The sequence below is a fragment of the Juglans regia genome, chromosome 8 (genome assembly GCF_001411555.2).
Source record: "Juglans regia cultivar Chandler chromosome 8, Walnut 2.0, whole genome shotgun sequence".
In the NCBI taxonomy this organism is placed as follows: domain Eukaryota; kingdom Viridiplantae; phylum Streptophyta; class Magnoliopsida; order Fagales; family Juglandaceae; genus Juglans; species Juglans regia.
Window position 1 is genome coordinate 11457449 of NC_049908.1, and position 13486 is coordinate 11470934.

The window sequence follows — 13486 nt, forward strand, 5'->3', positions numbered from 1 at the left end:
ATATCTATCATTCCAACATTTGAAGCATATATATAATAATATTATTAATAATTTAATAGTCATTTTAACATCGTGATGGTTCAAACTGAGACACTATTGAATATTTTTATTTTAATGAAAAGAGAAACTTGAAAAAATTAGAATGAGAGTCTAGTAGCTTTGGAAAGGAAGAAACACAAGGTTCTCTTTTAATCCGTTGTTTTACACCTTCCAGCTTGAATTAAAAAACAAAATGCTGGTTGAGTTATTATATAAAAAAACATGGTTGTATAAATAATTGAAAAAAGCTATATACAGTCGACCCGGGCAAACGGCGTGTAAGCGGCTCCCTAAATTTTTTTTTTCCATTTCATTCCTCCCCTCTCTTCATCAGACCCTCTCTCTCTGCGTTTCTTCTCTACCTCTCGATCTTTCCACGAAGCTGCACATTCTATCGAAGACCACGAGTCAGTAGCCGCTTGAAGCATCGAAGAAACCTCGACGGCAAGGTCCCTCCCCTTGAACCCGCCGGCCTCCCTCCCTCAGCCAACTGATGGAAGTCTGAGACCACAAATCACCGCCGCCTTCGTCTTCAGCCACATCGTTACATGGTGATGAAGTGAGTTGCAGAGTTGAAAATAGATGGGTTGATGGTGGGCGTTGGGTTCTGTGTGGAGGAGATAAGGAAAGAGTCTTCGGATGCCATGGAAAAAAAAGAAGAAAGAGAAAAAAACATTTGGTGTATAAGAGAGAAAATCTGTAATGTGGGTATTTGCCTGAGTTGATGGGTTGATGGTGGGCTTTGGATCAATTGCTCGACAGAATGTGTAAAAGAGAACATCTCTGCTGTGTTTTTCTTGCTTCTGCAATGTGGGCATTTGCTTGAGTGTTGGTTTCAGTTGTGCATGTGCTAATGCATTCTTCTTCTTGGGCGACTGCTTGTGCACTTGCTTTATTTTCTTCCTTAATACTTATGGACTAACCACTTGAAGCTCAAGCAAAGACCACAAATTGCCGAAGACCACAACACAAGAGAAGCACCAATAGCACCAACGAAGACCATAAATCGCCGAAGGAAACCAGAGTCGAAAACCACGAATCGCAAGACGTGCAGGAGAATGAAGCAAGAATTAGAACTCTTTTTTTTTTGTTTTGTTTTTTAAATTAATAGCAACTGCCACGTCATCAATCTACGTCATCAATCTGCACAACGACTGTAATTGGCGACTGTACGTAGCAGAACTGTAAATGATTATATTCATTTCAATTATTCATTGAAATCTTACTATCAACAATGTCACATTCAAAGAAAACTAAAAATTGTTCATTTAATATTTTGTAAATTTTAGGGTTGTAATCCATCCAAGCCGAGTTGAGCTTTTGAGTTATTGAGTTGAGTTGAATTCAAGTATTTTGAATTTGAGCTTGAGTTCGAGTTGAGAGCTCCCCAAGCCGAGTCGAACCGAGTTCGAGTCGAGCTGAGTCGAGTTATTACTTGAGTTTTGCTTGTAATATTTTATATATTCTTCATTTACTTTTTAAATGAACTAAATAATTAAAAATTAAAAATTACAAAACATAATATTAAATCTAATGAAATTTTTGCAACTAATATATAAACCTTATATTGAATTATAAAATTATAACACCTTTTAGGAATATATTTCTTATATGGTTATACATTGTAGTATAGGAAACTACCAAGTCCTATATGCTAACTATTACACATATTATAAAATATCTACTATAATTAATCACTAAGTACTTAATTAACTAACATATATAATTATGAACTATATTCAATATAAAGATATAAATGACTAGGCAGTACTTGGATTACATACTACATATTTAATTATGAATAATTATGCTCATTATCTCTGCATAACATACCTATTTTTTTTTCTCTTTAACAAGTATGTAGTGTAGAAATGATGAATAGAAAAACTTAATTAGTTTTACAGGAATAAAACATAAAATAAAAAGCAATAGTGTGCGGTGTAGGCAGATGGACAGAAAGACTCTTTAATTATAAAAGTAATTATGCTTATGTTATTAAATTTAATATGTATAGAAGCAAATATGTGTGTGTAAGAACATTAATATATAGAAATAAATTATATATATATTCAATGATTTATGGACGAACTCTAATCGAGTGGAGCTAACAACCCGAGTCGAGTATGAACAAGCGAACCTTAATTGAGTTGAGTCAAATTTAATCGAGTATGTGTCATTTACTAATCAAGCAGATTTCTAGTATTCATGATTCTTATCATGAATACATAAACACTTTCATATTTATAATAAGAAAGTGTTTGGATACAGAAACATTTTCATACAGAAATATTTTCAATCCATTTCATTTCATCTCATCTCATTATTATAAATTTATCAAATTTTCATACAAAATATAATAGATAATTTAATTTTTTTAAATCTTAAAATAATAATAATAATAATAAAATAATATTCTAATAATAATTTATTTAAATCGTCTCTTCTTATCTTTCAAACGAGTTTAAGTAAACTAAAAAAAATAATAATAATAATAATTTTAACAAATTACCGGCTAGAGCCTCTGAGGGCAGAGGGATCGCTTTTGAGAGATCGCAAAGCCACATTCGAGACAGAGAGAGACTGTTGAGAGAATGGCGTCGGGTTGGGGAATCTCAGGTCACAAAGGCCGATGCTACGATTTCTGGGTGGACTTCAGCGAATGCATGTCCCGCTGCCGTGAGCCAAAGGACTGTGCTCTCCTCCGCGAAGACTACCTCGAGTGCCTCCACCACTCCAAAGAGGTTTTCCCTTTTTCTATTTCTACCAGTTAATTTATCAAATATTGCTTATCGTAATCCCCCTTTCCATACTCGAATAAGAGTACAAAGCCCTAGATCAACTGGCTGGATTTGCTCGAGTATTAATTTATTCCTGCTTGATTTGGCGTTTAAACCCCAAAATGGGTGCCTTTGATTGAAATTCTAATGATATTTTAGCTCATATGTCCGTTGAAGTGTAGACTGTTGAGTATGTTTAGCCTTATTCCCAATCTTGCCACATGTAATGTGGGTTGGGGGTTTTCTGAATCGAAAGGGGAGAACTTTTATTTTATCAGTCATTTCACAGTATTTCTGAAATTTGAGAAGCATTTTATGGGAAGCCTACTTTAGCCGGTCAATTGAAGAAATGAAAAACTAATTAATGTTTGTATGCTTTGACATGCCCAGCCTCTTACAGAGAAATTAATTTTTCTGAGTTGTTCATTTGTTCTGCACCTACATTGTTGTGTTCTACAAAAAATAGAAATCCCTTATTAGTTGAAAGCTTACGAGGAAATTTTACCATTTTTGAGTTAATGGCTTGTGTTTATCCACCTTGATTTGGCTTCTTTGGCCTTGAGTAGGAGTATGGAGAGGAAAAAAAAGTAGGCATACCAGGAAACACATTTGTAAGGATCATTTTTTTTTTGGGATAAGTAAACAATTCTATTAATAAGAATAGGCATAGCCCAAGTACACAAGGTGGTATACAAGAGGTAACACCTATTTAGAAAGAAGAAATGGAAACAAGAAAATCATAAAAACCAAGGCCATTAAAATCTACAGCTTTGGCCCATAGAAATAATGTTCTAACAAAAAATAATCTAAGCTTCTCTAATGAGTGCTCATTGTCTTCGAACATCCAGTCATTGCGCTCCTACCATAAGCACCATAGAACACAAATAGGAACCATCTTCCACACAGTTGTGATTTGTGGAATACCTCCTAAATTTGTCCAACTGGCCAAAAGCTCAACCATTGTGGCACGCCCAGGCTAGCTCTAACATGCCAAATGCATCTTCCTATAACGCTCTAGCAACCTCACAATGCAATAGAAGATGATCCATAGTCTCACAAGTTCTATACACCATAGTCTCACCATTATATTCACCCTGCATTTCCGTAAGTTATCCATCATCAAAATCTTACCTAGAGAAGCTATCCAAGCAAAAAATGTCGCTTTGGTAGGCTTATTAAGCCAAATCCTTCTCCATGGAAAATGATTGTTCTGTGATTATATGAGAGATTTATAGAAAGAGCGAACTGAGAATGTACCTTTTCCTGCAGGTATCCACCACAACGTGTCAGATCCTTGAGTGCTTAGTCTCATGGAGTACAAAAGACTAAAAAAATCCGCAAAGCTGCCAACTTCCCAATCTTGGGCCGCCCTAGTGAAACATTCCATTGGACTAGGTCACCAGATATCTCCATAAATTCAACTACTGAAACTTCTTTCTCACATGCAATCTTGAAGACTAAAGGGAATGAGTCTTTAAAGGCATTATCTCCACATCATAAGTCGCACCAAAATTTTATTCTAGAGCCATCTCCCAACACACGTCTAGTGTGATGAGCAAAAACCCCCCACTCTCGTCTAATCTACTTCCAGACTCCCACTCTATAATGTCAAAACACTGGAGAAAACCAAGAATATTTGGAAAAACTCGGCTCTGTAATTTCCCAGCCTCTCATTCACCACGTAAAAAGCCGCCATACAAGGAAAAATGATAATATGCTATACACGGGAAAAACCCCTAACTGATCCCTCATAATTAGCATATATACATAGTAATATATCTGTACAACTAATATTAAAAGAGGAGTCCTAAATTGTATAACTTCCTAAATAGTATACGTTAACATCCCCCTCAAATTGATGCTGGTAAGTCAACCAGTAACAATTTGTCAACCAGAAATTGATGCCGCTATTGAGTCATTGCTTTGGTGAAGACATCGGCCACTTGGAGATTTGAAGAAATGTAAGGAAGAGATATCACCCGACTTTCCAAGGTATTTCGGATAGAATGACAATCAACCTCAAATGTGCTTTGTCCATTCATAGAAAACGGGATTGGTGGCAATCTGAATAGCATTAGTGTTATCAGCATGAAGAGGAGTAGAAGTAGTTTGAGGAAACCCAATCTCCTCAAGCAAACCGCGTAGCCATACAATTTCAGAACAAGTAATATATGGCACGATACTCGACCTCAGTAGAGGATTTAGAAACACGATCATGTTTCTTACATCTCCAAGAAATTAAGGTATCACCTAAAAACATACACCAACCCGTAGTAGATCGACGCGTATCCGGACACCCAGCCCAATCAGCATCACTATAGGCAACAAGCTGAAGAGATGAGCCTATAGGAAAGAATAACCCACAAGTAGGCGAACCTCGAAGATAGCGGATGATGCGTCGAGCAGCAACAAGATGGAGATACCGAGGAGAAGACATAAACTAACTGACATGATGAACAACATAAGAGATATCGGGGCGAGTAGTGGTCAAGTAGATAAGAATCCCAACCAGGCGCCGATAGAGAGTAGGATCATCCAGAAGGTCCCCTTCATCTTTCCTGTATTTGACATTTACCTCCATAGGAGTATCAACAGAAGAAGTGTCCTCCAAACCAGCCAAGGTAATAAGATCTTGAATATACTTATGTTTGTTCAAGAAAATACCATTGGCCCGATGATGTACTTCCAGTCTTGAGAAGTATGTGAGCCGGCCAAGATCTTTCATATGGAAAGTCGCATGCAACAGCTGATGAAGCGTAATGATCAAACCACAGTCAGTGCCAGTAATGTAATATCATTCACATAAACCAAGAGAAGGACTATACCTGATGCAGACGTGTGGAAGAAGAGAGAAGAATCATACTGACTTTGTGTAAAATTGAAGGAAAGAAGTGTACTGCGAAACTTCTCAAACCAAGCCCGGGGAGCCTGCTTGAGTCTATACAGAGAACGCTTTAGCTTACAAATATCATGAGGAGAAGAAGTAGTCATACTAGAGGGAAGCTTCATGTAGATCTCTTCTTGGAGATCACCATGAAGAAAGATGTTCTTCACATCCATCTGATGCAGTTGCCACGACTGGGAAGCAGCAATAGCTAAGATGGTTCGAACCGTGGTCATTTTGGTAACATGAGCAAATGTCTCCTCATAATCAATCCCATATTCTTGTTTATTTCCCAGAGCTACTAGGTGAGCTTTGTACCGGTCCAACGAGCAATCAGAACAAAGTTTTATAGAGAAAACCCATTTACTCCCAATAGGTTTGATTGTAGGGGGGCAAGGAACAATATCCCAAGTGTGATTCTCCTCAAGTGCTTGAAGTTCTGTTTGCATTGCATTTTGCCAACACTTATGTTCCATGGCCTGTTTGTAGCAAGAGGGAATGAAAATAGAGGATAAAGTAGCCACAAGAGAGACAGGGGAGGAAAAACCATACCAATTAAGGGGTCGAGAAGGGCGAGTAGACCGGCGAAGAGTGGTGGAAATAGGAGCAGTATCAGGCGCTAGGTCAAGATCGTGAGAGGGCACAGAGGAAGTAGAACTAGACTCATGTCGACTATGTCTTCCATACGCAAAACTTGGTTTGAACATTTCCACAATTGTTGGGGAATCAGAAAAGCTAGGCAGAAGAGATATAGATGCAGATGGTAGCTCAACTTGAGATGGAAAGAAATATTGATTTTCAAAGAATACCACATTCCTAAAAACATGTATACGATGAACATGAGGATCATAACAAACATAACCCTTTTGAGGTATAGCATAACCAAGAAAATCACACTTAACCGATTGAACAGTAAGTTTATGTCGTTCATGAGCAGGGAGATGCACAAAACAAACAGAACCAAATGTTCGAAGATCAGAATATGAAGGAGAATGACCAAACAACTTAAAGAAGGGAGAAATATGATGTAACGTAGGAGATGGTAAGCGATTGATCAAATGAATCGAGCTAGAAAGCGCTTCACACCAAAAACGAGGAGGAACATATGAGTCAAGTAAAAGGGTTCTTACTACATCAAGAAGATGATGCTTTTTCCTCTCAGTAACACCATTTTGTTGCGGTATCGAAGGACAAGAACACTGAGAGATAATCTCTTTACTTTGAAGAAAGTCCTGAAACTCATTAGACATGTATTCACCACCAGAATTAAAGTGCAATACCTTGATGCTGGCAGATAATTGAATCTCAAGAAGTGCAAGAAAGTGCTCAAATACTGAAAAAACTTCAGCCTTAGCCCGTAGGAAGTAAACCCAAGTAAAGCGGCTAAAGTCATCAATGAAAGTAACAAAGTACTTGTAATGTGCATGAGAAACAACAGGTGCAATCTCCCAAACATCACTATGAATAAGATCGAAGCATTGTGATGCACGAGATGCATGATGAGGAAAATGTAGAACTTTACTTTTGCCAGGTTTGCATGATGTACAATCGAAAGAAAGATCAAGAGAAGAACATGCTTTATTTCCCAATAAACCAGAATTAAACAAAGTATGAAGTACATAAGAGTTTGGGTGGCCTAGACGTCTATGCCACATCTTATTTCCAGAACCAACAACATTATATGCAAAGGAAAGTAAAGGAAAACTAGGAATAATGGTGGAAGGAGAAATGTGAAGAGGAAAGAGTCGTCCCACTTTAGGCCCATTCGCGATCATTTTTCCTGACACTTGATTCTACACAACACGACCAGAACGGGAGAAATGGATATTACAATTATTATCAACCAATTTACCAACAAAAATAAAATTTATGGAGAGGTTAGGAGACACAAAAAATCAGTTAAGGAAGGAAAAAAATCACCAACAGCACTGATAAGCAGAGAATTGCCATCAGCAGTGTTAATTTTCAAATTTCCATCATAATTTGTGACATTGGAAAGAGGAACAACAGTATTTGTCATATGGTTAGAGGCTCTGGAGTCAAAATACCATGGCTTAGAAGAAACTTTATGATTACCTGAGAGCCCAAAAGCAGAAATGATCATATGTTGTACCATTTTAGGAGTGAGTGTGTTCGGATTTGCTAAGGCTGTAGGAGCAGGAATAGGAACAACCGGCGAGACATTAGGCAATGCAACAGAACTAAAGGCACCAGCAAAGGCATGATAAGCAGTACCCTGCTTTCTTTCAGGTCGAATGGGACAAGCAGAGATGATATGACCTTGTTTCTTGCAATAGTTACAGAACTTTTTGGGGCAATCCCGAGCAATATGACCAAAAGCTTTACAACTAAAGCACTGGATAACACGCATGTCTCTACCCTTATTCTTTCCCTGTGTTACATAAGCCACAGAAATAGGTGCACTAGCAAGAGCCTAACGTGCCATGGAAGCGTGAGTGAGTAGACGCTACTCCTCACGAAGAAGTTCACTCAAACAAGCATCCAAAGATGGAACAGGAGCACGATTCATCAGATGAGAACGTGCAATGTCAAAGTTGGGTCGTAGCTTCATCAAGAATTGATCTCTCTTGCTGGTTGCATGCACTGCTTGGACAGCAGCGAGAGCTACAGCGGGAACACTAGCATAAACAATATCAGAATAGTCAGCCCAAAGGTTTTGAAAACCAGAATAATATTCCTCAATGGAAAGACTTCCTTGTGTGAAATTAACCATCTCATATTCCAATTGAAATCGCCTAGCAGAGTGATCTTGATTGTAAACTGTGTTGAGATAATTCCACATGCCAGCAGCAGTTTTATAAGGCCGTAGATTGAGAACAAGGTAAGGCTCAATGGAGCCAGGGATCCAGGTCATGACCCTAGCATCCTTGATTTCCCACTTTGACAAAGCCTTGACATCATGAGGTGCGGGATCTTTCCCATCAATATGACCCCACAATTCTTTCCCTTTTACAAATAATTGAAATTGAAACGCCCAAGCAGAATAATTTTTGCCAGTCAACCAAACCAGTAAATCGAATATGAAACGATTCTAACTTATTAGATGACATGATGCAACCCAGAGAAGAAATATATATACTGTCGAGAACACCCAACCAGAGAAAAAAAAAAGTTGCCGAAACAGTGCCCCACGTAAGGAAAAAAAAATGGTACCGAAACACGCAGAAACAGCAACAGAGGCCAGAAACTTCTCCGTAGCAACACAACAGAGTACGCCGAAGTGCAGAACATGACCAGAAATACCAGAAAACAGCAACAGATGGCGCCGATACCCACAACCCCAGCAACAGAAAAAATCGAAACCCACAAAGGCACCCATAGAAATCACTGAAAGCTACAAACAGACCAACGGAAATCCAAAAATCCACAAGCTCAGCGCCAAAAATGTCCAAACTCCACTCAGATGACATCGAAAATGTCCAAACTCCACTTAGATGGCGTCGAAACCCACAAGAACCCTAGAGGAAAATGCAGACAGCACCGATAGCCAAGTTCAAGAACATGAACTCAGACAGCGCCAATAACATAGAACAAGTAAAAAAAGAACCTTGCTCTTGATACCATGCCAAAACTCTGGAGAAAACCAAGAATATTTGGAAAAACTTTCACCACGTAAAAAGCCGCTATACAAGGAAAAAGGATAATATGCTATACACGGGAAAAACCCTTAGCTGATCCCTAATAATCAGCCTATATGCATGGTAATATATCTGTACAGCTAATATTAAAAGAGGAGTCCTAAATTGTATAACTTCCTAAATGGTATACGTTAACACGTAAACCCCACATACCTCCCTAGTGCCCCAATCCCCCCCCCCCCAAAAAAAAAAAAAAAAGAAACCTCCATATTTGAAGTCAATCACCCACTTCCGTAAAGCTTCCAATTCTATATTATATCGTCACAACCATTTCCCAAGTAGGACCCAATTAAAAATCCTTAGATTTGTAATTCCCAACCCACCAGGAGAGATTGGGGAGCATACCTTATCCATTTAACCAACTGGAATTTGAAATCATCCCCCCAATCACTCCAAAGGAAAACACAATGAAGTTTCTCAATACGTGTCGCCACACTTATTAGAATTGGGAATAAAGAGAAGAAATAAGTTGGTAAATTAGACAGAGTGCTATTGATTAAGGTGATCCTACCACCTTTCGACAAGTACAATCTATTCCAACCTGCCAATCTACGTTCAATCTTCTTAATTACAGTATCCGACCCAAATGAAGACCAAGGTAATTCATGGGAATAGAGGAGACCTTACATTCAAGAGTGTTAGCCAACGGCCGGATGTTGCGAACATTACCAATTGGCACCAACTCTAACTTGTTGAAGTTCACTTTCAAATCGGATACTGCTTCAAAAAAAAGTAAAAGTGCCCTTAATGCCTGAATCTGGTTTTGTTCTGCCTCACAAAATATCAGCATATCATCTACAAACAACAAGTGAGAGGTGTTAAGAGTACCCCTATTGGGGTCACCAATCGAGAATCCATCCACAAACCCATTATTAACCAAGGCTGAGATCATTTTGCTAAGTGCCTCCATGACAATGACAAAAAGGAGTGGGGACAAAAGATCCCTTTGTCTTAGACCTTGAGAGTTGTTAGAGTAAGAACTTTTCCTTCCCAAGGAATACGAGACTCAACACACCATCTACCCTTATCACTTATCAGAATGGGGTGTCATAGGAGGACTAATGTACCTTTGAGAGCTGCTTTTTTGCATGGACAGCCTCTCTACCTCTCTAGGTAAGTTCTCACCTTGGATGTAAGGAAAGACAAATTATTGCAAGTGACTGGTGCTGCATGGATAAGAATGGTGGGAAGTTCATGGATCATCTTTTACTTCATTTCGAGTTGGCTAGCATTTTGCATAATGATTTTTTCAGCTGAGTTGGTTTAGAATGGGTCATGCCCAAAAGAATAGTGGACCTTTTGACACTTAAAGGGCTAGGTGGTAGCCCACAAATTACAACAATGTGGAAAATAGTTCCCACTTACCTCATATGGTGTATTTGGAGGGAAATGAACAAAAGAAGTTTTGAAGACCGCAAACGGACGATGGAGGAGCTAAAGATTTTTTCTCAATACTTTCCCCTCCTTTGGACTGCTTGTATGGATTTCAATTGGTTTAATTTACACAACTTTCTTATATCCTTTTCTCTTTCTAGATAGGTTGTGTACTTGGATAGCGCATTTTGCACTTTTTAAAAGCTCTTATTGGGGATGAAATTGTTCTATAGAGGACCAAAATCTTCCATGTACACAGCAAAGCTTCCATACCATGACACTTGAAGTGTAACGCTCCAATAGAAGACCCAAGTCACATGACCTATACTCTAAAAGGACTAGTAAATGACACAATTGGAGTCCAATTTGAACATTATAAAGAGTGATAACTTCTTCTTCCAAAGGAATGTGAGATTTCATACACCACCTATTCTTATCACTTATTAGAATGGGGTATTACAATCTTCCCCCCTTATATTCCTGACTTCTTTGTTGGGTCAGTCCATTGTAGATGGCACGATTGAAGTCTCACATTTCTAGTTGGGATAGGGCTTTGATACTTTTTGTAACGCTCCAATGGAAAATCCAAACAACATGACCTATACTTCAAAATAATTAGTCAATGATATAATTGGAGTCTCATTGGAATATTATAAAGAGCAAGAACTTCTCATTCTTAAGTACATACACAATCTACTCTTATCACTTATCAAAATGGGGTATCACACCTCCATATACCCTTCTAGAAAAATGGATTATTATCATGAGGACTAAGGTTGTGTTTGGATGTTGAAGTGAGTTGAGTTGAGTTGAGTTGAGATGATAAAATATTGTTAGAATATTATTTTTTAATATTATTATTATTTTGAGATTTAAAAAAGTTGAATTGTTTATTATATTTTGTATTGGGATTTGAAAAAATTGTAATGATGAGTTGAGATGAGTTGAGAGATGTTTGGTAACCAAACGAAGCCTAAAGATATATAGGAAGACGAATTTTGAATATCCCTTACTTGGAAGTAGCACAAAGGAGTTTGTCTCCACCTTAAAGAAGTTTAGCATATTAAAGAACATGGTAAAGGCTTCTACCTCCTAGTTACGAGCTACTCTAACGAAGTTAACATTCTACTGAGGGAGATCACTTGATATCTCCAAATGATCTACCACAGAAGCATCCTTATCACGATCAATGCTATTCACATTCCTGAAAGCTTTCCTTGAGGGCCCTACCACCACACCACACATCATGTCAATCTAATACTGGCTCCATCTCTTGCTTCAAATCTAACATTATTAGAAAGAAAAATTCTACTCATCATCCCTACACCACGCATTACACGTGATTTTTTTATTTTTTCCCTTACCAAATGTGTGATGTATGGATGATGAGTAGAATGATTCCTTTAGTTTAGCAAGAAAAAATAAAATAAAAAATAAAAAGTCATGTGTGGTGTGTGATGTGTGGTATAAGGATGTTGAGTAGAAGGGCTCTATTAGAAAACTTTTCTTATTTTTTCTTATGCTCTTCCATAATTCTACCCCATAAGTTACTTATAAAAAAAAAAAAAAAAATTCTACCCTGTAAGGTCCTTGTATCTCATTGGATTACCTCCCACTCTACACAGTACACACACTTGTATTTAGAGTCTATAACTGCCCTCCACAATGCTTCTCTCTCATGATATTGCCAAAGCTTCTTCTTGAATAGTGCATGATTAAACAATTGTGGGTTTCAAATTCCTAAACCACCATAATAGATAGGGGAACATACTTGGCTCCGCTGACCAGGTGAAATTTGACATATCACCTAATCCCATCCTGAAAGGAAGTCTCACTGTAGCTTTCCTAAGCGGTTGTCCATGCTAGAAGGAAGCGGAAATAGAGACGCGAAATACGTAGGCAAATTAGAGAGAGCCCATAGCTACTTTTATATGCCATTCAAAGGTTAAAACTAAAAAGGTGAAAATTACTTGGAAGAATTTTATGTTTTGACTTTTTGTATTAAAGGATACACTAATATTTCAACCGAAGACTCTGATATTTCAATTGAAGACTGTCAAAATTATTTCGAAGTCAATAAGAAGCACTAATTAGGTTCTACTTTATTCTTTATTCAAAGATTACAGCAAAATCCTAAAATGTAAAATTACGTGAAACACTACCATTAGCTCTACTTGGGCATCTAGAAAAGAATTTGATCCAATAACCCTCTTATATTTTATGCAGGTCTCATGGCATCTTGTATTTTGTAAATGTTTAATGGTTTGTTGATTTGCTATATAATCTTAAGATCTGAAATTATTTTAACTACCTTGGAGGAAATGCATGCCAAAAGCAATGACACAAGAATGTGAAATATACAGGCACCTATCATCTTGGTTTGTGTTACCTTTTGAATCTCATTATCCGGAACTTTATTGCAGTTCCAACGAAGAAATCGGATCTATAAGGAGGAGCAACGTAAGCTGCGAGCGGCTGCACGGAAGCCCGAGGAGGGTAAAGAGAGTGTTGATAAACATCATCATTAGTCTGTAATTGGTCATCTTCTTAATAGACTCGAGAATAAAAATTGTACCAAGATGTATTATTCAGAACTTGATTATGTTACTCTGTTTTTTGTTTCTTCTGGATGCTGTGCACTTCCTTGGCACGGGCAATGGGACAAAGATTAAAGATAAAACTCTTTTGCGCAACATGCATATTGGAAACTGATCTTCTAGGCACACTCTACTTTATGTTACCTTTTTTCATTG

General features: G+C 37.8%; 1 protein-coding gene across 1 annotated transcript; it reads left to right on the forward strand.

The window, feature by feature from the left end:
- Window positions 1-2532: 2532 nt before the first annotated feature.
- LOC109002970 (NADH dehydrogenase [ubiquinone] iron-sulfur protein 5-B-like) lies at window positions 2533-13470 on the forward strand. The gene is made up of 2 exons (XM_018980906.2): window positions 2533-2780; window positions 13157-13470. The coding sequence occupies exons 1-2, from the start codon at window positions 2631-2633 to the stop codon at window positions 13259-13261; spliced, it is 255 nt and encodes an 84-aa protein (XP_018836451.1). The 5' UTR covers window positions 2533-2630; the 3' UTR covers window positions 13262-13470.
- Window positions 13471-13486: the final 16 nt, after the last annotated feature.

What these genes read in the sequence shown, in the direction of transcription:
- LOC109002970 (XM_018980906.2), top strand. Translation starts at nt 2,631, where the DNA reads ATGGCGTCGGGTTGGGGAATCTCAGGTCACAAAGGCCGATGCTACGAT. An exon ending in GCCTCCACCACTCCAAAGAG is followed by an intron (nt 2,781 to 13,156) that starts GTTTTCCCTTTT and finishes ACTTTATTGCAG; the next exon opens with TTCCAACGAAGAAATCGGAT.